General features: G+C 41.3%; 1 protein-coding gene across 1 annotated transcript in view; it reads right to left on the bottom strand.

The window, feature by feature from the left end:
* The window catches only part of DAP (death associated protein), a 58,221-nt gene extending 33,753 nt beyond the window's left edge, over window positions 1–24,468 (bottom strand). Inside the window, exons 1-2 of the mRNA XM_065629998.1 lie at window positions 24,298–24,468; window positions 17,491–17,587 (exon numbers count right to left, since the gene is read on the bottom strand). Coding sequence (XP_065486070.1) covers window positions 17,491–17,587; window positions 24,298–24,352 — 152 coding nt within the window. The 5' untranslated portion in view covers window positions 24,353–24,468. The remainder of the gene's footprint in view (window positions 1–17,490; window positions 17,588–24,297) is intronic.
* Window positions 24,469–25,571: the final 1,103 nt, after the last annotated feature.

Here is a 25,571-nt window from a genome sequence, read left to right as displayed (position 1 = left end):
ACCTCCTCAACGCACTCTTGCAGCATCAAGGTGTTTTACCAAGGAATCTCAAGTTCAGCAGCTATGTTTACTGCATGACGATCAAAAACATTCAGGACTTAGAGATTAAAACCAAAACTCTGCGTTTGGTTCATGAACTTCAGTAAGAACCAACATAGATCTCCACAAAGCAGTGGCATAGTTAAACTTAAGATGCAGATGTTTACTTCACATATGAAGTTGTGGATCTGTGCACTGGATATAGGTTCTCTGTGAGCCCTGATGGAGCACACAGCAGCAGAGGGAAGGACATTTGTACCTCAGTGGTGATAACCCTGCACTAGGGAGCAAAGGTCCTAAGTTTAAAGACAGATACAGAAGGGAAAAGAAGTGTTTCAAGCTAGCACCTTGACACCTCTGCTTACCCTAAGAGCCTAATAGCAATCTGATTGCCTTGCAGGGCTTCTCCATAATATCTCATCTCACTTGGGCTGAGTTGAAGCTAGCTTGCTGTCTTTAAAATGTGCCTGAGTCCCTGAAGAGTTTGTTCATATATTTCCCAGAGCAAGAGACACGGCAGATACTCACGGATAAAATCTAAAGTGGCCCCTAGGGCAAAAGAACAATTGCTTGCAATTCCTCTTGGATGAGGAACACAATCCAACAATATTTCACAACCAATTTTTTTTTCATAGGCTGCTTCTAAAAGTAAACATTTATAGTGCTTTTGTTTACTACAACAAGATCACAAATTAACACAGTTGTAGTTTCTAACTCACAATTGGGCTCCTATAAACAGAATTACTCACCTCTACAGAAACATGAGGGGAGAAAAAGAAGGCAGCTTTGTCCCCCCGCAAGGCTCTTGATTCTTTTCTCCTCAAGAAGATATCTCAAATTGGAGTTCAAGGGTTAGCAGTATAGCCTGCAAATCCAAAAGCACAACAAGCTGGTTCCCAGCTGGCCTGGAGAGTAAACACTGGACTCAAACTCTGGCTGTCAATAATCTCAGGCAACAAATTCCTCCTTGCTGGTAGAAATGGGGGAAGGAGGTTAACTCACACTCTGGCTGTATCTAGGCTTCAGTCATTTTATCTCTTAACCGGCACAAAACTGCATTAGCCTGTGGCCAGGGCTCCAAGGTGAAGCTTGTAACTGAGGCAGAGCTACCGCTAGGGACTTAGCTGTTCTACCAGTTGTGTGACGCCACTGACAGCACGCTCACTGTCTCTGCCTCCACCTTTCTCTCTCCACTGCCATGCTGGAGACAGGAATCCAGTCAGGATGGCAAGGTACCACATGAATATTTCAAACAGTAACCAGACTGCCAGCCATTTGGGAGTTATTTCAGTGTGTGAGGCAAGGCAGAGACTACAGTGCAACTGAAGGAATCTGTCTCAGTTTCTCACATTGCTGTGGTATTTGATCATAGAAAACTCCCTATACACATACAAACCAGTCGGTTTGCTAGGAGACCTACCAAAAAAACTTCAGTAATGTCTTTGTAGCTCATCGGAGAAAGGCCACGTGATAAATATTTCCTTTTATTACTTTGCATTTTCACTAGATGTTCCAGTCTTGTGTTATGGTAGATGGTAAATAGAGGCATTCCACACCACCTCCATACATGGTTTACTGATACTTCTATTTGATCCTTTTTATTTCATAGTACTACAGAATAATTTAAATTGGAAGGACCTTGGCAGTGACCAGTCCAGCCTTCTGCTCAAATTGGGGCATCCTTGCTGTGGCTTGGCAGTCAACTTTCGCGTATCTCCAAGGATGAGGATTCCAAAACTCTCCAGGCACCTTTTTCAGTGGTTGACAGCCATCATCACCAGATTGGCTTTTAACTCCTTATGTCTAGTCAGAACTTCCCTTGTTGCCATTGGCAGCTGTTGCCTCTTACCCTTTCATTGTGGACTTCGCAGAAAAGTCCACCACCATCTTCTCTGTAAGTGCTCATTAAGTAGGTTATCTACTAGATAATGTGGTGATCAGGTTCCCTAAAAGGGATTATTTCTCCTTGCCTGTTTCAAATGCATTTTGAAAACACTGGTACAAGATACCAGTTGCTTTGACCCACCTCCGTTTCACTAATGTGCTAACACACCCTAGTAGGTGAGAACAGCTTGACTTTTGCTTTCTTAAACTACTCTTTCATGTCATTTCACCACTGATGTATCTGTGCCCAGCCCTGTCTCGCACTGTCCCAGCTCAACCTTTCACCTGAACAGAGTATGGCTTTGATTTAGGAGAATAATCAGAGAGTAATTTCCTCCTCTCAAAACCTACGAACTGCTTTGTAAATTAAAAAAAAAAAAAAAAAAAGTGAATTCCCACATGGATTTAAAGAAATAAGGCTCACTACTGTATGAGGCTTACCTTTGTGTTGTAATGGTAACCAACAGTTTTGCTATCCCTCCTCCATCTCTTAGCTCCCAGATTGGTTATGACTAGGGGAGATTAATAAAACCAAAATAATGGAGGTTTTTGCTTATCACACACCCTTATGGGGAGAGCTCTGAACCAGGGTGACGCAAGGACGCAAGTGAGCAGCCAGGTCCCTCCTGCGGTGAGACCCACTGTCCAGCTTCAGGTCAGGTTTGCACTTTGAGCCGGGTGGTTGTGATCTTGTTCCCAAAACGCAGTGCCACCCATGGCCCAAGCACCGACCTTCAGCGCTCACCAGCCTTGCTGACGCCCTGAGACAAGAGGCTGTGTGTCTTCAGAAGACTCCTCTTGCCTCAGGGAACGCTGCTGTTGCAAGAGCTTAAAGAGATTTACCTTTTAACACCCTTGAGAAAGTGTCTCTGGTCCCAGCTACTGCATTGACATGTGACAGGCATCAGTTCTGATCCTTTCAGGATTGTTTGTAATTATCAGCTGACAAGCACTACTGTGGAAGTCAATATTTATGCTGCCAATACTGCTTCTACCAAACGTGAACTCTTTCAGGATACCATCTCCAGAACAAGATCATTTCCAAATTATTTCAGGATGCCTAGCAGCAGATGGACCAGAGACTCACATCCTAAATGAAAATTATCACACCAGGAGTGCAGGAGGCAGGGGGTGAAGAGAAGCTCATTACCGAGTATAAAAAGTCACAAACATCAAGTACTACACACTGAATTAAAGCAACTCTACTCTGCATAAAGATTTTTTGGGCTTCTTTCCATACAGCGATATTTCATCCCTTCCGACAGTTTACTTAAGGGAAGTGAAAGTAAGTGACAGATGTACAGAACCAAATTAAACTTTTAGATCAAAACTACCCATGTCTTGACATCTATCCAAAGACTGACTAGTCTCACTAGAATTTATTTGCAGAGACTATGCTAGTTAGACTAACACGTGGCACTTAAATTTTTCATCTATATTTACCAGGTTGTTTTCTCAATTTTCAACTGGAAAAACCCCAGACATTTCTCCATAAAATCTCTGCCAGCTTTGTGGTAAAATTCGTTTTTTCCAGACAACTCCTACATTTCCTTCCTTTTCCATATTTTGAAAGCTAAAACATGTTTTTTAGGTGGTTTTTTTTTTACCCCTTTTAGTCAAACTGATCTTGGCAGATCATGAATCATCAACTAACACTACAACTTTTATCTCTCTTCATCTCAAGAAAGAGGAAATCAAACTGAAAAATGTATAAATCAAGGCTCTTCTCTTCGCTTTTCATTCTTTTCTTGTATCCACTAGAAAAGCTCAGTCTATATTTATGCCCATGAGTCTAAAGAATCAGGAAATAATTAATCATATCCAATTTATGCCATGTATTAAAGATAATGGATATAAATCTAAGCAAAGCCTAGGAGAGTTAAGGTGCTAACTCACACACTGCTATGCCAAAACTGTGTTCCTGGAAGCATTCCTTGGCAATCAAATTTTTTTAAAAAACAAACCAAACCAAACAAAAAAACGCCAACAACAACAAACCTTATATGTATGTCTTGAATTCCTCTCCTCTCCCTGCCCAAGCTAATTCTCAGAATCTAGCCAGGAGATATTTTCTAAGGTACTGTAAACAGTATCAGTGTTATGTCTGAGCAATTAGATTTACATTTCCTCTAGCCCTTTTTGCCCAGGGACTCTTGCAAGATTAAAGGTATTAATAATATCATGTGCAACAGCAGTGAAACTAGAGAACAACACTCCTTTTGAGTTGTTCCCTGAATTTGCTATAGAGCCTACAGATATGCTACAGACTAAATAGGCGTGGGATGCAGAGACAAGATCCTCCTCCAAGACTACAGGGACAGACCTGTTGACACCAGCTCAGAGTTTAACCTACTTATGCTACTTACAACAGGGTTGACAAAGGCAGCAATTTGTTAGAATAATTTAGAATCCAGTTTTAAAATGCCTTCCTAGAAGGTACTCTGACGCAGGCTTCCAATTTTTCAAGTCCCTAAAAATCAGCCACAAATGTTCTGCAAACTCCTGCAGCAGTACTACTGGATTGCCTCCATAATCAACTAATGGCACCATGGCCACTAAGAAACCAAATTTTCAGGTTCTCCTCTTAATTCAGTTTCAATACTTAAATCTTTCATGAGATCACCATTTCCTCTCAACACACATAACTCTACTGAAATGGCAACCGAACTCAACGTTAAGTCAGTCTGCAATTAGCTGTACAGTGTTGGACCACATATTCACCTTGCTGACTGTAAGCAGGCAGCAGTGGACACGTGGGGGAAGGAGATGACCATCCAGAAGGGTGCTCCTGAGAGCACCCTCCAGGAATCTGCTGCTCAGGAACTTCCCAAGCCAGAGGCTACGTCCTTGTAGTTAGTAGCCCTCAACAAACTATTGTCCATTAATTTTCCAGTGGCTTTTTTAATTCAAAACTTGTTCTTGCAGAGTTTAGTCATGTACTTCTGGAGTTCCTCACCATTGGTAGGGCATTTAACTATGCCAAACAGCTTGGTATCACCTGCAGACTTAAAAGTTTCACTGTTTACTTTCTTGCTGAAGTCACTGACAACAATCAATGCTTTCACTATTTGCATATAAGAAGTCGCATGTCTACTATTTCCATAAATACAGCTTTTGTTTATTTGTTTAAATCCTAATGCATGAATATTTGGCCAGAAGCTTGGCCCATCACTGCCTCTTCTGCTGAAAAATGAGATGGGTTATGGAATCTCATGGCAGCAAACACTTGCTGAAATTACCGCAGGCTAAAGATAAATGCCAAAGATTCAATAACTCCAACGTTGGAAAACATTATTATAAACACAGTGAAAAATCCAAGATGACTTCTGATAGAAATTCTGCTTTTAGGTTCCTTGTACCAACACACTGTCTCATTTGATAATAATCTTTTTGACCACATTTTGTAGTCACATAATTAAGTTCAAATGAAAACAGATTAATTCCACTTGTCTCACAGAAGCTATTTACTTGCCGAGGTTTCTCCCTTAAATAGGTACAAAGAAATAACTTAGAAAAGGAAAAGCTAAAAACAAGCAAATAAAGAGTTAATTTGCTTCAGCAATGTGAATGCTGAATTAGATTCAGCATATAAATCTATTATGTAGTTCCTTTGTTTGCATATTTTGGCATGCCACCCAGTGAGTGTAACAGTGTTAGAAAACTTTAGCTCAGGATTTTCTAGAGAGAAGAAGAGTGTGTTTTCACAGTCAAGTTACTGTACAGTTAAGTCAGGGTAGAGGTTATATACGTTGGTTAAATATTTGATGTGACTGGTGTTAAATCTGAACGAATGAATGATCAAGTGAAGAGAAAAACTGCCAGTCTGTTTGGCGTGCACAGAATTCCAAATAAATGTAAACAAGGCTCCTCATTAAATAAACTGAGTTACCATGGGATATGGCAGAAAACACTCTTGAGGATCAGAAACTGGAAATAAAGCATAGGAATAAATCAAATATAATGATGGAGGTTAACAGTAGGGTCCCACAAGAATCTTGAAAAGAAGTCTAAATAGCAAGATGACAATATATGCTAATGTTAGTGAATTATTCAGGATAAAAAAAAACCCTGAATGTATACAGTTACAAGGGATCTCAAAGGAATGATGGAACAATAAAGAGAAAGATGACACCTTGATAAATGCGGAATATGCACACTGGGAAAAACAATCCTAACTGTACATACATAATGATGGGCACTAGAACTGTTATCAAACTAAAATAAAAATTTGAATCGCCGTGAAAAGATTTTTGAAATCAGCAGCTTAATACCCTAAGGGCAGTTAAAAACACAACTGGAACACAAGAACAATTAAAAGAGGAGAAAAAAAAAATAGCCAAAAAATAGAACTATGCCCATGTGTAAGTCTGCAGTATGCTTTTACTCTCCACACTGCAATTCTAGTTGTACCCCCACAAAAAACAAACAAAAACATAAAAGAGAACTCGAGGGAAAATACACAGTAGAGAGGAGAAGGTAAAACAAATACTGTTATTTCACTGTTTCTTAATACATAAGACTTGGAGGGCACAGGAAAAAGTTACTGGGCAAGCAAAAAGAAAACACTTTCTGCAGCATACACAACTTAGACTGTGGTGCTGCCTCCGCAGGAAGACCATTATCAAGGTAAGAAATGTACATGTTCTCAAAAGAGGGCTAGAGAAATGGGAATGAGGTCCAATGGCAGCCATTTAATATGATCAACAAGCTTCTATCAGTACTTCGGATTGCCAGGTGCTGGGAGGGTTCCTTGGGCTCACTCTACACTGTCCCTTCTTGCCCCCTGCCCCAAGTACCACCTGTTGGGCAGCACTGCACGGGCAGGCAAGGACAGACACGAGGACAGACACGAGCTCCGCGCTGGCCCTGCACAGCCACTCATTCTTTAAAACAGAAGAGGAAGGAAGAGATTGCAATCAGGTTATAACTCCCCCTTTCCTTCATTGTATTAATAATTCTTTATTGTTGCAGAAGATGTGGCAACAGGCCACAAACTATACAGCGAACTATACGGTATATTAAAAAGCCATTAGCTAATAAACCTATATAAATTTTAAAAAAATGCTGGAGATGAAGATAAAATCTGGTGAATAACTGCAAGCAGTTATCTTCCCTTTCCTCCTCCTGTTGGTGGTGGAAAACAGTGTGTGTCAACTTGGCGAACTGACTCTTCCCAGTAAAAGGTATTAAAATGTGAAAGATTTACCAAAGCAATAAAAAAAAAAAATTTAAAAAATTGTCAAGACTATTTGGTATGCACAATTTCCAAAAAATGCCAAAAGACACCTCGGTAAACTGAGTTACCGTGGGATACAGCAGGAGACACTCTTGAGGATCAGAAACTGGAATAGCCGAACACAAAAATGACACATCACTGCTATAAAACATATGTGACTATTACATATCTATTTCTACTAGAACTATGCAGCTCCTAAAAAACAGTTTTGCTTCTTTCTCAGTGTGACACAGAAAATACAAAAGAGCCAACAGGCTGCCCAGGGAGGTTGTGGAGTCGTCTTCTCTGGAGATATTCAAAACCCGCCTGGACACATTGCTGTGTAACCTCATCTAAGTGTTCCTGCTCCGGCAGGGAGATTGGACTAGATGATCTTTCGAGGTGCCTTCCAATTCCTAACATTCTGTGATCATCAGATCAGCTAAGTTGTTAGTAAGCTCTGCATTGAAGGAGGAACACATACACAGAGGTCTCTCAACATTAGAACTCTTCTCAAAAAAAAAGTCATTTTAGGAAAATGCAATAGAAAGAGGACAACTGGCAATCACTAACACAGAAACAATTTCAAGGGTAAGACACAACACAAAATAAGAACACGAACACTGAGAAACAGGGTATCATAAAGGGAGATCCTCCAAAGGGCAGCAGCAGGAATAAATAACACATTATCAGCAGGACTGCAAATTTTCTGTAATTGTGCTTGCTTACAAGATATGAAGGAAAAATGTTGTATTAATTTCAAAGCCATCTACAGGTCATCCAAACCATCCCAGTACAGGGAAGGAACCAGAACAGCCAGTGTTATGAGCCAGGAGGCCTGTTGTTTGGAGAAAAGAACACAACATGAAGCTCCACTTGTAGAAGCTTCTGAGGTTCTGGTATTTTTTTCCCCACTGTAAACTGGAACAAAAATAAAATATTTCAAACACACCAGCAAAATCAAAATTGTGTAATGTTTCAAAACAGGAAATTAATTCTACAGCAGTTTTCAAAACAATAAAAAAGAATAATAGAATGTTAAATTTCATTTAGTCAAAAGCCTTCTAATTAGCCTTACGTGGAAGAATTTGTGGTAATGTTACTAGTGTCTCTGTTGATATAAAACAGCTTACAAATGGCTACATACACTTTTCCTCTATAATTACAAGCTAGCATGATCCCATAAATAAAAGAAGAATCACAGAAGTGTAAACATACCCAGTTCTGTTTACTGAAATTTCATTCCAACACATCCAATACAAAAGCAACATTTTAACAAACAGGCCAAACAGGGCTGTGCATTAACTGGCCAGTTAACTCATTAATGCCCCACAAAGTCAAAAGTCTAATACACTGTATGCAAATAAGTTGTTTATCAGAAACAATATCATTTTGCATATTAGCGAATATGCTAATATATTGCATGCAAAAATAAAACAGTAAAAAACCCCAAACAGACAAAAAAACAAAAAACCAAAACACTTAAAAATCTAGTAATGGCAGCTTTCAGACTTAAAGTAATGCAAAATACTCTTGATCATCCAAACAACCACCAAACAGTAAACACAGTTTATCAATCTATGTTCTAAATGCTAATGCGAGGTTACCGTCTCTGGAGAGTGACCATCTGGACTGGAGGACAATCAAACTCATTATCAGCATTTAAGCTGTACAAGGATGCACACACTCAGTAAAGACATTTTGGTTACCAAATTATTTTGAAGACTTTCAGTAGTTCCAAATACCCTCAAAAGAGACATTAGAACTTAAGCTGTTCTGGTAAAAAAATACAGCCTAGCTCTTCTACTGTAGTACCTGGAGATCTGCTTGCCTTTTTTTTTTTTCTTTTTTTAATCAAAAAGAAGGCTTTACAGTAGGCTTTGGGAGGCAATGGCAAACAGCCAGCACTGCGAAGTAACAAAAAAACAAACAAAAGTGCACCTGTCTTAAGTACAGGGCTCTGTATCTGTCATTTTCCCAGACTAAAATTTATAATTTGAGAAGACACCTAACCCAGTCATAACCTTGCACATGGTCATTTGCAAGCTTAATGCTACCTGCCCCCTTCCTAGACAGGCTCCCAAGGCAAGCACAAGGAGCTCAGATGGAATTAATGCCCCAAGACTCAGGGGAGCCAGAGTCCACCTGCTGCAGAAGACACTGGTGAAACCAAACACACTGGGGACCTCCGATGTAGGGCTGAAGGATGGGGTGCTAGGCGAAGCATGCCATGGCAGTCTCCATAGTTGAGAGCTTGCCTAGTATTTAATTATTGCTCTACCAATCTTAGGGAAAATATCAAACCACTTTGGTTGTACCCCACAGCAACAAAAAGAGCTCTTCAAATATGTTAACAGCCCCAAGCTCACCATGTTATATATATTCTAAGGAATGAGTCCCAGAGAAACTGAAACTTATCAGAACTAAGACTTGTGTATATGTTGCTAAAGTATTTTTTACTAATTGCCGTTTATTTAACAGGATGCCTGTGATGCCTTTGTTCAGCCCGGAGAAGAGAAGGCTGAGAGGGGATCTCATCAGTGTTTATAAATATCTCAAGGGTGGATGTCAAGAGGATGGGACCTGACTCCTTCCAGTGGTGCCCAACAACAGGATGAGAGGCAACAGGCACAGACTGACGCATAGAAGGTTCCATCTGAATACGAGGAGAAACTTCTTTACTTTGAGGGTGCCAGAGCACTGGAACAGGCTGCCCAGAGAGGTGTGGAGTCTCCTTCTCTGGACACATTCAAAACCCTCCTGGACACATTCCTGTGCGATCTGCTCTGGTGAACTTGCTTTAGCAGGTGGGTTGGACTAGATGATCTCCAGAGGTCCCTTCCAACCCCAACCATTCTGTGACCAAGAAACATTACAGTAAAATCAGAAGGCAGCAAGCCTACTGCAGTGAACACTTTCCCCATCAAGTAATGTGCTGCAATGAACACCTCTATCAAATGCTACAGCAGACTAAACAGAACTCTGATAATAACACAACAAATGTTTTCAGCACTGTCTTTAATTATCTCTCACATATCTCCTGCTTCTAGTACCAGTGTCCTTGGAGCAGCCAAGTGAAATTCCCTCCTCTTTGGCTCAGTGACAGTTAACAAACAATAATTCTAAGTTTATTTTAATATTAAACTGTTTCAAAGTTCAGTGCCTGATGCAGCTGAGGCAGAAGAAACTTAAGGGAGAGGAAGGTGCTACTTCAAAAATCAGATCCCCCTCCTTGGCACACATAGTGTCAATCTCACACACCTCCCACTCATTTTCAGCTCATGGTGGCTTCACTTCAAACACAGGTTTTTGATTCTAAATAAACGAGTAGCATCTGGTCCTCTGGCAGTTTTTTCTAGTAGAAGTTTGTACCTTTAGCTTTAGAAATGTTCTCAGCGTTGCTGGACACTTAAATAATGAAAAGCATCTGATTACACTTTTGGGTTTGAAAATTTTTGCACTTTATAATGCCTATGTAATATCTGCTTCAACACTGTCTTTGCTTTCAAACTGGCACGGTGACCTTCATCTCATGCATTCAACTACTTCAGAAAGATATCAAGAGAAAGCCAAGCCAAAATGCCACTACTCCAGCTATTAGCTTAAGATATTTTACTTTTCCATACAGACATGGAACGCCATGCCAACTAAGCTGTATCTTTCACAAGATACTACTTCCCTTCCTGTACATTTTCCTCTTGCCTATGACTAAGCTTTTCTCACTTTCCTCATCACAAGGAATACAAATTACAGACTTTCATTCTTTTAAAATCTTTTTCTTACACCAGCTTGGCTGACAATTCAACTCAGATTTCCAGCTAATTTCGTAAGACAGCATATGTTTCTTTGGGGCCAAACCTGGCCGTCGTTGAGCTGGATGGTGTATCTTCTGTTCACTCTGAGGGGGGAAATATCAGATCTTTTTTAGTTCTTTCACACATGCACACAGTACTTGAGGAATATGAAAAGAGCTATCCATATAATGTCATAACTAGCACTTACACTGATGGATTTATCAACTTACTGGAAGCATGAAACTGTCTTTCAGAAGACTCACGTCTCCCTGTATGAAAATGCTTCATTCATTATCTTGTCTAGCTTTTTTCTCTATTCCCTGCATTCACAGATATTTTCACTTCTTAAATTGAGATATTCACAGCCTCTTTTATTGCCTTACAGTAGTTCTGCATTTGAAAATCAGTATTTTGTATTCTATTCTCTATAGATAAATCTATAACCATATATGCATTTGAGTGGTTCAACACTGGTCACAGCAACTACCTTGCTACTTCTCCAAGTAACTGGTCACATGCAGAAGGTATTATCCTGAAAACCACATGAAAATTCCAATATTGCTTTTTGGTTTTATAGTTAAACAAATTATGCATACATAAACTTTATTAGATTTGAGCATCTGCTAATCATAAAAACTCTATGCAAAAGATTAAGACATGAAGATGAATAATGAGGTGGGAAAATGCATTGAAGGCAATATCGCTTATATGAGGAGAAGAGTGTGACACTATTAAGAAGCTATTCCCTTAAACTGTGAAGTGATTTTAAGTCTAAAATAATGAGGCTAAGAGGGAGGAGGGGAAAAAAAAAAAAAACAACACAATAGCACAAAGGACCTTTTAATCCAACACTTAAGTGGCCTTGCTGCCAGCACAGGAGACTCAGTCAATCCTCTACCCAAACTTGAACATTTCCTCTCCAAAAACTAAAGCAGATGTAGCAGCCTGTCTGTCCCCACTTGTCTCTTTCTTTTACCCTTAAATATTCACCATGCTGTGTCAATGCCCGCTTGCTTTTCCAATATTTTGGCTTTATAGATACACGAACACATGTAGAGAGGTCTTTTTTCAGCTTTATGTTGGTGAACTATATGGGAGAAATGCTAATGGGCTATTCACTCAGAGTACTTAAGGAGGCACAATGCTACCTGTTCACAGAGGTTTGGTTTCAATATTTAACAAGATGTAAAGTATCACACTTTTTTTTTTCCTTACAACTCCCAAGATTTCCCTCTGTGAAACACCTGTTGTCTCTACAACAGACAACATTAGAAGTAACTGGACTTAAACACCTCCATCCATGATGGAAACTACCTCCTAGTGGACGGGTGTGCAAGCGAGCTGAACACAGATGTCATTTTCCAGGTGCTGGCCATACTGAAGGGCAGCTATTGCCAAAATAAAGAGTCAAGACTTGGACCTCACAGTTCCTGCCCCTGCTAAATAACCAGAACAGAGTGAAACACAAGGGAGAGAAACAGTTTCAAGCATTTCCATATTTAGGGTGTAAACAAACATACAAAGCTGCTCTAATGGCTTAGTTCTATAACTTACATTTTAAAAATTGTGACAGAATTTTGGACAACAAAGGTCGTTACAAGGCAAAAAATATATTTATTTCAATGACAGCAGAATCTTCAGTAGCAAATGAAAAATGGAAATCATGCCTGTGGCTTATTTCTTGTCAGTTGCAACAGAGCAAAGTGAGGGAAAGGAAAAACAAGTTTAATCTTGAATGAAAGTATATACCCACAGCCTGCATTTTTGAGATTTCCACCACATGTCTAAAAGAAAAAAAGCAGGCGCAGCTTAAACTAGCATAGTCAGACTTCAGAAGTAACACAGAGATACCTGAAGGATGACTGGGGCTTTCGACAACTCCTCTCACGCTATGGAACAGAGTAAGTACCGAGAGCAGCTTTTTAGCATACGGACACCCATATGCTTCATTAGCATGATTTTGCTTTTGAGTCACCACATTCTAAATTATCCTCTTAATTTTTTTTATTTTTCTTTTGCCCAATGAATACAGTTAAGGCAAATATCCATATAATAAACTGAATTAAAATCCGGGCTGTATAATTTATTCTTTCTAGAGCTAATGGGAAAGTCAGACATAATGCCAGATTCACAATCTCCAAGTAAGTTTAAGATACAAAGCACATATAATTTACATATGTATACTGAGAAACCACTCTACTGCATTAATATTCAGTAATTAAATCACTGTAATTACCCACTTTGTTTCAGAATATAACAAAAGAAAAGGAAAGAGTCTTTAAACATTAAAGCCTTTGCAGTTTACTCTGTTTGTTAAAAGACAAAATGAGCGAGATATTTAAATCCAGAGGCTGATATTTAACTATAGTTACCTCTTCTTGAGGTCCAAGTTAATGAAGCTCTTGTGCAAAACTGAACAAGTAGCACTCACTTCAATTTATCTGTCTTTTAGGAGTCTTCATTATGGCTTGAGTCAGATGCTGTCATAGGAGTGAGTGTGTTATTGCAAATCTCAGTTAAACATGAATTCTAATAAAGCGCAGGACTGTGAGTAGCCTAGTTATTCCAAACATTTTCTATGACAACACACAGTTCTGACAAATAATGGTTTCTATTCATAACCTTACTCCTAATTATATGTTTCACCTTCATCTAGCATCACAAAAAAAAAAACCTTCCGGCAGCAATAAGTATGACTGGCAACCCATCAAAACTGCAACCATATCCAAAAAACAAATAAATGCAAGTCTTACGTGAATACAGAAACATAAGAGAATCAATAACAGATCAGACGAGTTCATCTAGCCAGTACCCTGTCTCCAACCAGGCTGATCAAAATCACTGTTGTCCTGAAGAATTTGTCCTGAAAACGCCACCTCACAATCAAGTTCATCACTGACATCTTGACCACAGTGATGCCACCAGCTTTGGATGCCATGCACGTTTTCCTAGTTCACCTAAACCAAATGATGCAATCTCTCTCTTCTTTCATTAAGTCTTCTCCATATAATCACATCCAGCCATTCTTCTTTACGTAAAACTATATTTATACAAGACATATAAAATTATTTCCGTTACCGGTCAAGGCTGAGAACTGCCCTGTAGGAAAAGTTTAAATTCATATAAAATCATCTTACCACATATTGTTTTAAGGGATCACAAATCACCATTATGACAAGTTAGCTTACCATTTCATGAAATGGTAGGTTGTCCCAACAATTTTATTTTAAGAACCAGAATGACTAAAATACTTTGCAGAGTAAATTACAGTAACTGAATTGCAAGTTGCTAAACTGAGAAAAAGAAATGTCAAAGATGATATACTTGGTGAATGTTACTTTAAAGTCACCTTTACCACAGCACAGTTAGCTACTTCAGGGGTGTTTACCTGTATGAGCTTTGTTTACATTAAGACTAGAAACACTGACTCAATGTCTTTTTCTGCAAGCATGCTGCAAAAACAATGCCAGCTGCCTCCAAAGCCACAAGTACTTTTATGAACTCTAGCCAAAAGCTTTCTTGCTGAGCAACTGCTCAGATTCGTGCCACTGTGGGGAAGACATGTACTCCCAGATCTCCCAGGGAACTCTGAGACAGGTCAAAATCTTCTGCCACAATTTACTGCCAGTTCCTCTAATCTGTCCTCAACTAAACCTGCAACGAGATTAAAATAATCACTTGATCATCCTAGCCTCCCTCTTCACACACATGCACAAATTACTCTTCCGTTATTTTCTCTGGCATCATGGTCAGCCACCCATATCACCTCATAAGAATACCTTGAGGTCCGTTTGCTTCTTTTGACTTTGAATGCAAGAAGGAGTAGAGATTGCATCATGTTGATGCATCATTGCATTGACAATACCTCCTTAAAATGGTTGTCTTAAAATGGCAAAGACTGAAACCGTGAGAGTAGAAAGTTAAAAACACAGATGCCCCCTTGATTAGTAATGGGACATAAGATATCAGCTAGTAATGACCAAGAAATACATATATCAGTGCCAGAGAAACCAGAACAGAATGCTAGTGGCCTCTTCTCCCCATCCTGATAAACCCATTCCCATCTCTGGATAAACCTCCTTCCACAGGCATTGGAAATCCAAGTGTTTTAGAAGGACACTGTGAATCACCAGCAACAGAGACAGAGAAACTCCAGGGGACTGCACCTTCCAGCACAAAAGCAGACAACATTCTGCAAATGTAATTTAATTTTCAGAAACAACAACTTTATGTACTATGGCCTGTGGAGTTTGCTTCTTCTGTCTGTGGCTAAATAATTTCTTGCTCACAACTATATCTTGTATAGCCACCAGCTGCAGAAGTACTCCCACAGGAAGCTACAACAGGCACATTAAACCCTTTCCCTCACAGATGCAAAGGTCTCTCAGTTCTACCAGGAAAACAACTTCTCTCAGGCTTGTAAACCAACTTACAGTTTTGTTTTATAATTCATGCTGGTTCCCATCTAACTATGCTCCTTATGTCCTTCCTCCACTTTCTTTCTCAAGGGGATTACATCAAAGAAATAAAAACTTCACACCAATGTTTTTGTATTAATATACACGCTCAAGAATAACTGTATGCACAAGCGCCTAATAGGAACCGATAATGTATGTTCTACAAAACAACAACAAACACCAAAAAACCCCACGCAAACACCCACACAGTGAGGAGCACACTCTGACACTCTGAGTGCATATTTTGTCAACAAACTAATCAGGTGGCTGAGTGAACAGATGCAGCAGTTCGCTATTCCCTAGTAAATAAAGTAGCTCCAGAGGTAATTAAACTTTCTCCTCTGCCTTTAAAGCATGATAATTGTTCCTAGACTTGCTTTACAATATTAATGTGTAACGTGTATTTGTTAGCATCTCAGATCAGGAGTGCACTTCTCCTCCTGATTGTTCTGTTGGTCACAGGTTGTTTTGCACTGTGGATTGGTCTCAGGACACCTGACCTGGACTCCTTGCAGATGAAGCTAAACTGGAACATAAAGACCGAGGAGACACCTAACATAGGCCAGCTAGGATTGGTCCTTCAGTCCAGAAGGCCAGACTAAGTAATTTCCAAAATACAGTGGGAACATGAAGTCCTCAGCTCTGTTTCCCCCTATAGATCTGCTTGGCTTGTGCCACAGCACCTGCTAAATCAGACACAGCCACAAACACCAAGGTTAAATTTTAACTTTTCCCTACACTATTTGAGCAGGAGGGCAACATTATAATCTTCTCCGAAGAAAGGAATAAAGCAGATAGCTATATTGTAACAGAGGTTTAGATCTGTTAATAGGCATAAGAAGTCTTCTCATTTGGATCCTAATGAGATTCTCTCACCATGATGTTGGCATGCCAAGGAAATGCAAGAATAAGCGGGCATATAACATCTTAAATAAAAGGATGTGTCCCCAAACACAGTTTAATTAACCACAAGAAATTATTTCTTCCTTTGGACAAAACTTGACTGTAATACAAACTTTGTTCCAACTTAAATTCCACTGAACAGAAATAAAAAACAACAATAGAAATACAAGATGACCAGTTTGCTTAATGAATAGCATAGTTTCATTTTCCTGCCTTTCATTTGAATATATTAATTAAAATTACTTTTCCCTTCTAACACTCATGTTTCCTAGTCAAGTTGTGATTTAGTAAATAAACATGTTTGTTCTTCTTTACACAGATATTTTCACAATGCTTATTACCATTGTAATAAAATAAACATCATATAAGTTGGTCTACTTACTAAGGCACAAGAATGGCTCTGGGTTTTCTGCCTTGAGCAAATAGCAAGGACAAACCCATGCGATAAGCTATTAATAGTTCATAAAATACAGTCTTGGCTACAAAGAAAAACAGCTAGTCAAGGAAAGCAGCACAAAACCAGCTGGCTTTTGTATGAACAGAAACATAGCCACAGTCCACTGAACCTCCCTGCTTTCATTTCTACACAGCAGTTACTAGCAGTTTTAAGTAGATTTATTAATCTACAGTAACAACTGTTTGTTTTGGTATCTTCCACCACTAAAACTGCTAAATTCTCACTTAAGATAAAAATAAATTAATAAATTAAAATAAAAGTAGATAATATTAATAGCATTTATTTTTACTTGTCTTTTAAAAAGCACCATGTTGTGAAATACCTCACAGAGACAGGATCATGGGCCAGAGGGTAGAAGGAATCACCTAGCACACAGCAAGACAACCTCATATGCAGACTGACAGCCTAATGCTTGTGATCAAATATGCCTAGACCCTATAGTTCTGCACAGTGTGAAAAGACATTCAGAGATTTTAGTAAAGCTGATGTCTTACTTTCACTGTACTTTTTTCTCTAACCTCTTACCTGGCAGGATCATCTAAAGGAGGCTCACCAAGGTAAGAATTCCCCAATCCCCCAGTTCTCTTGAAGGAGCATATAACTTGCTACTGCTTTAAATCAATTTTATGATACAAACCCAACTGTATCATTGGTTTGCTACCCATGAGGAAAACAAAACTTGCGATAGGTTCAAGGTCATGGAAATTTGCTGTAGCATATGCACCAAATCAAAACACTCACCTGCTGGTTTCCCAGTCTTGATCATCCTTATCTTTTTCTTCTTTGGCGTCAGAATTGTGTGGGTGTTTCTGCACAATCCGCATCCCACCAGCTTTCACTGGAACGAAAATTAGAGAGACACAACAAACCTCAGTCAAATCAGTGTAAGTGAAGCACATTTTAAGGATGACTCTCCCTTTCCTCCCCTCTCCGTATTTTACAGAATAGTTTCATAGTGATCACAGTTTGAAAAGTGGGGACAAAGTGTTTAAAAGTGGCAAGTGTGAGGAACATCTACTTCAGGACTGCATCTGCTGCTCTTTCACATCGTGCCATCTTTGCTCATCCTGTGGAGTTGCAGCTCATTTCATCACCGTCTTCCAATACCATTTAAGAAAACTCAACTCTGTTTTAACCCTCCTCCACTCCTGTAAACTTGCAGCAGTCAGAAGAAATGGAGGACATGGTTTGCATGGTTTGCACACAAAAGGCCACAAACAATAATGCTAAATACTGCCATAAAACAAGAAAGGAAGAACCACCTCACCTGTCATTTCAAGTTAGAAACTGCAGCTATAGCAATGACATTTATACAAGGAAGTACTTCATCAACAGTATAATAAAAGGGAAGTTTAAGAAGACCCTTAACTTTCATTTAGAACAGAGCTTTTTGTTTTGCAAAACATGAGTATTTACTATATTCCAAATCCTTGTCATAATTTAGTTTTAGAAATTATGCAAACGTGAAAGCATCCCTTTGAAACACAAAACAAGAAGTGAAAGCAAATATACTCACATCCATCATTTATCCCCTCCAAAGCAAAATATAAAATAGGAACTAAGCCAGGCCTAACACTGTAGCTACTAAGCAGAGCAACAGGCAGTCTGCTGTTGATCTGCTTTCTGTTTAAAGATTGTACTTTTTTTTTTTTATTTTTGCTTCAACCATTGCTATACATGCTTACAGGACAGCGTAAGATAAGACGATGCATCTCATTAGCTAACTGGATGGGTTACATTGCTATCAGCAACCACATCAGAAAACCACTGTAGTGCTCAGGAGTCAATAAAACCATCTACAGATGCGTTGGTTTGTGTTTCACATTGCCAGGACACAGCAAGTCTGCAGGCAGGATGGGCAGAGGTGTCCCAGCCCCAGCAAGCAGGACGTCAGAGCGGCACTTGGAAAGATCCAAAGCCGCTTGTCGGCGGCACAGCTGAGCCCTCCTGCACCCCAGCACTGAAGGATGGAGGCACCTCACAGTTCAGCGCTCATCCCTGAAAATGGGCTCAGTTCTCAGTTCTTAACCAGGGCAGTGGTGGAAAGGACCAGCCTGTGCATAAATTTTACAGTCTGCGGTAAAGAGAAAGTGACCTGCCCTAGGAAAAAGTGTCAGCTCTTTGGCCCTGCTTTTTTTTTTTTTTTAATAGATTTTAATCTTTGTGTGATACTTGAAAGATTAACTTCTGATTCGATACAAGACATTAACTAAGCACAGGCAATGAACAGCCAAAACCAAGGAAATACCTTTTAAAATTTATCAAAACTGTATCCCCTTACCATGCATTAAAACAAACAAACAAACAAAAAGCACAACCAAAAAAACCCCACATTTTCTGTTCTCTCTCCATGATAAAACCTACAGTACTTAAACAGGTGAGCAATGATGAGCAATGTTTCACGGGGACAAGGAAATTCAGAAAGGCTTGGAAACAAAGAAATGGAGTTTCAAGAATGAAACAAAAAATAAATTTCCTATTAACTTTTATTGACATAAACTCCTTAGAAATTTAAGTTTGTTTGCAAAAGCAAAAACTCACTCTGAGTTCTGTCAAGTGCTGCCGCATCCTAACATCTCAGTTAATCAAGGTAATTGGTATGTTTTATTTACATTAATTTATAAATTCAACATAATTGCACAATCAGTTCTTATTAGATCCTTTTCAAATTATTTTTGTGGAAGATGCTGTCTCCACAGCAACATCTGCCAGGTTACAAACAGCACTGCTGGACAATGCACACACAATTCCGCATACTTCAGCATCTAATAGAGAACAATACCTGATGATTTAGTGCTCATTTAGGTGGTCTAAAATCTCTCTCCTCTCATATTGTATATCATCAGGCCACCAGCCACTTGTTTTCTCTTTATCTGTCAATGGCAAAGATATGCAGCTAACATGTCCAGATTTTTCTGTATGCAGAATTAACAAGGATTAAAAAGCAAATAACCAGACAATTAAAAAAGCAGAACAGTGAATGACCAATGCAGTAACCTAATAACCTCGGAAGTCTGATTTTCTGCACCGATAGCTACAGGCATAGTATAATCAGCTAAAAGTATTAATACCTTGGTGTGTAATTGAACAATCTTTAGTAATCCACAGTTACTGTGCAGATCTAGGAAACCAAAAGAAGAATCCAGCAAACATTGTATTTCTGAGAACAAAAGTAAATCTACCAGCATCCTGTACGTACAGCTGAGGTACGTCTCTGCCACCCGTGACACAGCACGCTCACACCCCGTCTAGTTTCAAGACTTTGCTTAAGAAGAGGAATACCCTTGCAACATAATGCATCCTCCTTTTCAAAAGACTTCTACCAAGCCACACTATCTCAGGGTTAGGTGGAGGGAAAAAATTATATCTACCAAGCTAAAGAAAAACCCACTCCATTCGTGAGATTTTCTTGGAATTCAGAGGATTCGTCTACTTCCCACATTTCTAGCACCTACTACATAATTTGACAGGTGCTTACCATGGTGATTTTGTCATGTAAAAGTCATTCTTAAGAATAAGAATATGAGCTCAGATTTCTTTATAGTAAACCCTACACAGAGCAGGGAGAGGATTTAAATAATCCAGAAACCACCTTCCAGTACGCTGCCAGAAATTGGTGCCCAGAAGAGGAGGGTGTCAATGACACCACGCTGGGATTAGGAAGAAAGCAGTTCCCTCGCCGAAGAGGGACCTCAGGCTGCAGCTGCTCAGGAGAGCTCAGGTGGAGCCTGTGCTGGGGCCGGAGGGGACCAGGAACAGACAAGAGAAGCCCTTGGCCTCTACAGTGGGAAATAAAGAGGGATCACCTGCCAACATGTTCCAAGAAGAACAGCACAAGTCTCTTTGCCCCACTGTTGGATGAGAGGTGAGTTTCGGATTTTAACTATTACCTGTCATGTTTCTCTCCCCAAAAGGCAGACAGGACTGTCTTGTTTGTCCTGTGAATGCCAGCCTGTGTTCCGCTTAAGGGTATGACCGCTCGTTTTGGAAACGTGTTAAATAACCATGTTAATCAATTACCATTCAAGATGATCTGCAGTCAGTCTATCTACCCCTCTTTTTTTTTTTCCCTCCCTCTGCTGTGCTTCTACGGGATTGCTCCCAGTTTCTGAGACTGAACTCCGAAAAAAATCCTGCTGAGCCACAGCCAGCACCAAGAACCCAGAGAAGCTCCACAGCTCTGCGATGGCCCTGGCCCCAGCTCGCTCAGGCTGCAGAGCCGGGGTAGCCCTGCCTGGGGAAACCTTCCAGCTCAACCCAAATCACCCACTGGTCACAGCAACCAGACAGGAACTTTTAGAAATCCAGTACATAACCAAGAGCTTTAGCAGCTTCCCATTTTCCTTGAGCATCGTATTAAATGTTAACACAAAAATTATTTCTTAGGGACCATATAATAACAGATTCTATTACACTGATAAGATATATAAAAAGCTGGGACTGATGAGGAATGCAAAATATGCTGTTCTGCAAGCTTAAGGGAGCATACATTAATGTCTGACAAAACAAGAACAGGAGAGTTATTACATATTACGTACGTTCATTTCACAGAAATCTTGGCTCAGAGCCTTATTTTTTTTAACCTAGGAAAAAGCACACAACCATTTTCATGAACCTACTGTAAAGCTTCATAAATTAACTATTAACACAATCACCTTGCTTATTCCTCCCCAGTATCTACTAGAAGAAATGAACAGCTAAAAGCATAACTAGACAGACCTCTTTAGAGGGACTGCAAGCTGTACAAACCTACTCAGTAATGTATTACAGATGCATTGATCTCACTGACAGAGGCACATTTAATAAAGCGTAAGTTGGGGCCCTCTTAAGTTTCAGAAAGGAGCTCAAAGTTGCTTCGTGTCCCCTGTTACCAGCCTGAGGTCTTGAGGATTCTTTCTATTTCATTATCCTTTCTCTTTTCAAGTGCTCTTCTTGTCTTTTTTTTCCCCCTATGTGAAAAATCAATGCAGAGAGGAAGCTAACAGACTGCATGCAGTCAGTAAGTCAGGGCTAATAGTGCATATAGAAACTAGATTTGTCAATTTTGCTTTAATTTGATGATCTAAGTCCTTCCTACCTTTTATGTGTGTAATTCATACTCAGTGGGATAAGACACATCTGTAATTACAGGTAGGGCTCGTTATACAACTGTATACATCAAAACCAGAGCTTTTAAGCCATTAGTCAAAAAAGATCCCCTGTTTACCTCTTTGCCTTGCTAGGAGCTAGCCTTGTTATTTATAAACACAGTTCCACCTGTATGTAGTCTTCCTTTATTTTTTTAAGAATTCTTGACTTTTATTTTATTAGAACTTGTTTGCAAACTGACCTATTGCATTATATTATTATTCAAGTATCTAAACTGGCTTGAAATAGGTGATTAAAGCCTAGTCTCAGCCCCCAGAGTAAAAATAAACTGTCACTAGTCAGCACATTTATTGTGGATCTTCAAAGTGTTAAAAGACCACAGAGCCACTTTCCCCTTCCAACCAGCTCAGAACCATCTTCTTCCAGAAACAACCTGAAGATACCACAAAGCATTAGGTTTTTTCTGGCCTCAAGGAAAGACTTGGTGACCGCCTTCCCCCCAAAGCTAAATTGGTACATGCTTACAAAAAAACCCTGAAGGATGCCAAAGATCTTAAAAGAAACATAGTTGAAAAAGCTCCTCAGTTCGTAAGTGAATGTATGTTTTACACACACAAAAAATGAAATACTCTGAGAGCAAGAGAAAACTGTATTGTATTTCGATAATGCGTTTGCACCATTTGCTTGTTTCTCACATGGCCTACAGAGGTTCATTTGAGGCCTTTTAAGAAAAGTCCACCTGTATCAAAACACAGGTTTAGAAGCAAAACTCTCAAACATGTAACAACATCAGAAAATAAAGTTACAAAGCAACTAACTGAAAATATCTGCCATTTAGGCTTTGTTCCCTTGCCATTGATGGTGCGGCAGGAAGACATGGCTAAACCAATCTAAGGTCTTAGCCACCCCTTCATGTTGATGCCAATGCCTACCTGACCCTCAAGGCGAGCCAGCTTGAGGAGCTACGGCAGCAAAAGCTGTTGTCCTTGGGAAAGGTACTTTGGTTTAGTCCCCTGACCCAGCTCACCAGGAGGCCAGGCAAGAGCTAACGCCAAGACAAGGGAAGCTGCACAAGCGGGACAACGCTGCTCAGCCAAGAGGTCGGCTTACCTGCACTGCTGAACTCTGTCTGCTAATGCAAAGCCAAGTCATTATTTCTCACTTCTAGTTATCTACTTAAAGGAATTTCAGGTCCTTACTATAAAATAAGCAGAATTCAATTAAAGTTGAAAAATCATTTTCAAATTTAGCTATTAAATCTCATCAATTGACTTGAAAATAAAACTAACCACCTTGTGAATTAAGAATTTCAGCGTCTTTGACTGAAACACTTAAAAACCCAACAACTGTTCCACCAGGAAACACTAGAAGACACATGACAAGTCGCCGGTGCAGGAACCAAAGTTCCCTTTTTTAAGAAAACCGTAATAAAGAAGAAGAAAAATTAATGCTATGCAAAAGAACAAGACAACTTGGATACTGCAAGTAATCAAATGCCACCTGTGTACAGAGAGGAGCTGCCGTCGATGGACGGAAGCAGATCAGCGGCCCACCGAAGGTGAAATCCAGCTCCTACCCAGACCGGCTGCTGCTCTGTGGGCCCGTGAACATGCAGCAGTGGGTGGAAGCTGCCAGAGCTCCTTTGCCAGGCAACTCGCAAGCAGCTTTGCTTGTTTCCTACCCCGCCAGCCTCCGGAATTAAAGCTTGGAGCATGCCAGCCTGGTCTAGCACTCGCCCCGCAACGTCCGCAGGCAAAATGGATGCCCAGAGTACTGTTAATTTGCCTTTTGTGTGTTCACACTCCGCCTGCACCGTGCTGCAAACGGCCACGCAGGCCGTGATGTGGCTGAGGCTGACCCTTGTCCCTTCCCGCCTCTGCCGGCCCCGGGCGTTGGGTCTGTAGGCCTCCGCCGTCTTTCGAGGACGGGATGCTCTCACGGACGAGGACCACCTAAGACGCCGCTATCTGTCTCCTGGGTCAGAAGCTGGAGATGCCAAACAGCACAAACCCGACGAGGATTCGTCTGTAACCAGACAGCCCCCCTGGGAAAGGCAGGGCAGGGAGCGCCACCCCCGAGGCTGGCGAAGGCTGCGGAGGGCAGGAAAGCGGAGGGAGACGGGGCGAGAGGCGGGCGGAGACGGGGCCGGGGTCCCGCGTCCCCGTCCCGCCGCCAGGGAGCCGGATCAGACGTCGCTTCGGGCGGCCGCGCCCCAGCGGAGGCGCACGGGGACACCGCCCAGGGCTCACGCCCCCCGGCAGCGCCGGCGGGACCCGCCCGGGGCCGCCCTCGCCCTCCTCAGCCCCGGCGCCGCAAGCCGGGGGCTCCGCGGGGAAGCGGCGCCGGGCCGGGCTCTCCCGGAGGCCCGCGGCTGCCCGGGCCGCCCCGGCCCCCCCCGTCCCATCCCGTCCCCAGAACTGGGAAGAGAAAGAGCGGAGAGACGGGAACCGGCGGCCGTACCAGCAGGAGGGTGTCCGGCCCGCGTCTCTGCTTTCTCTTTGGGAGGCGAAGACATTGCTACTGTGGCGGCGGCCCCGCTCCCGCACCGGGCACCCGCACCCCGAGCAGCGGCCGGCGCCCAGCCTGCCCCGCGCTGCGCGGCGACACCCGGCGCGGCCCCGCTCCCGCCCTGTCAACGTGGCCGCCGCCGGGACGCGCCCACCGAGGGCGTGTCCGCGCTGCGCTGCCGCCGCGGGCGAGGGGCGGGGAAGGGCGGGGCCGCCGGGCCCGGAGGGCGGGGCCGCGCCCGGGGCGGGGCTGCGGGGCGGGGCCCGGCCACACCCCGCTCTGGCGCCTCCGCCAGCCCGCGCCGGGGAGTGGCGGGACGCGCTGCCCGCCCCCTCGGCCCGCACCGGGAGAGGCGGCGGTGCGGGGGGTGTTACCGCCCGTTCCCTGCACAGCGTCTGCTCGCTTTCCATTCCAGTCGGCTCCTGTGTCTATTTCTCTTCCCCTCTTTGTTTGCCCGGCGTTTTGGGGTTTTTAAATTTCTCTTCTCGTGACCCTTGTTGCCACTGCTAAGTGTGAAATCAGTGTTGCGAAACTGCCATCCCCGCCTTTCTTCTTTTTTTTTTTTTTTTCCTTGAGCAATAAGAATTCATGTTACTTTATGTAACTGGTTCCTGCAAGGCTGGCTTTTAAATGCTTTTTGAATAGCGTATGCAATTTTAGAGGGTAATATACCCTTTTGTTTAATTGCTACGGGAAAACGGCACAGGCAATTAACATGGTTCCGAATTATGTGCTTGTATACTTCAAATAATACTTTTCATTAGTGACTAAGTGGCAATTCACACCTTCCACACTATTTTGTTTCATGAAACCACATATGTGTGAAGTGGCATGTATAGCACTCATCTTGCCCGCACTTGGGATTTCAATGATCTTCTTCTTTGAAATTGCAGTGCTGGTTCACACTAGTTTAATGAATTTTTCGGATACTACTGCTACATTTTCCAAGTGATGTGGAAGGACATGGAGTACGATATCTAAATCAAATATATTAGCAGCAAAGTGTAAATTATACCGGCGCTTCCGATTTTCTTTTGTAATTTGACGTGAGGGAAGTAAGTGTCCCCAAAATATGTGTGCAAGATGGTTGGAAGCTGAACCTGCCTAAAGCGTTCATCTAGTACTGTCTCTCAGGTATATTATAGGGAAATTAATGTAATATGTTATTTATTATTATGTATTATTAATAATGTAATAATGTTATTTACTATCTACTATTTACTAAT

This window comes from Caloenas nicobarica, chromosome 2, assembly GCF_036013445.1.
Source record: "Caloenas nicobarica isolate bCalNic1 chromosome 2, bCalNic1.hap1, whole genome shotgun sequence".
Taxonomy (NCBI): domain Eukaryota; kingdom Metazoa; phylum Chordata; class Aves; order Columbiformes; family Columbidae; genus Caloenas; species Caloenas nicobarica.
Note: the sequence above shows the minus strand (reverse complement) of the source record. Positions and strands in the feature narration are given on the sequence as shown.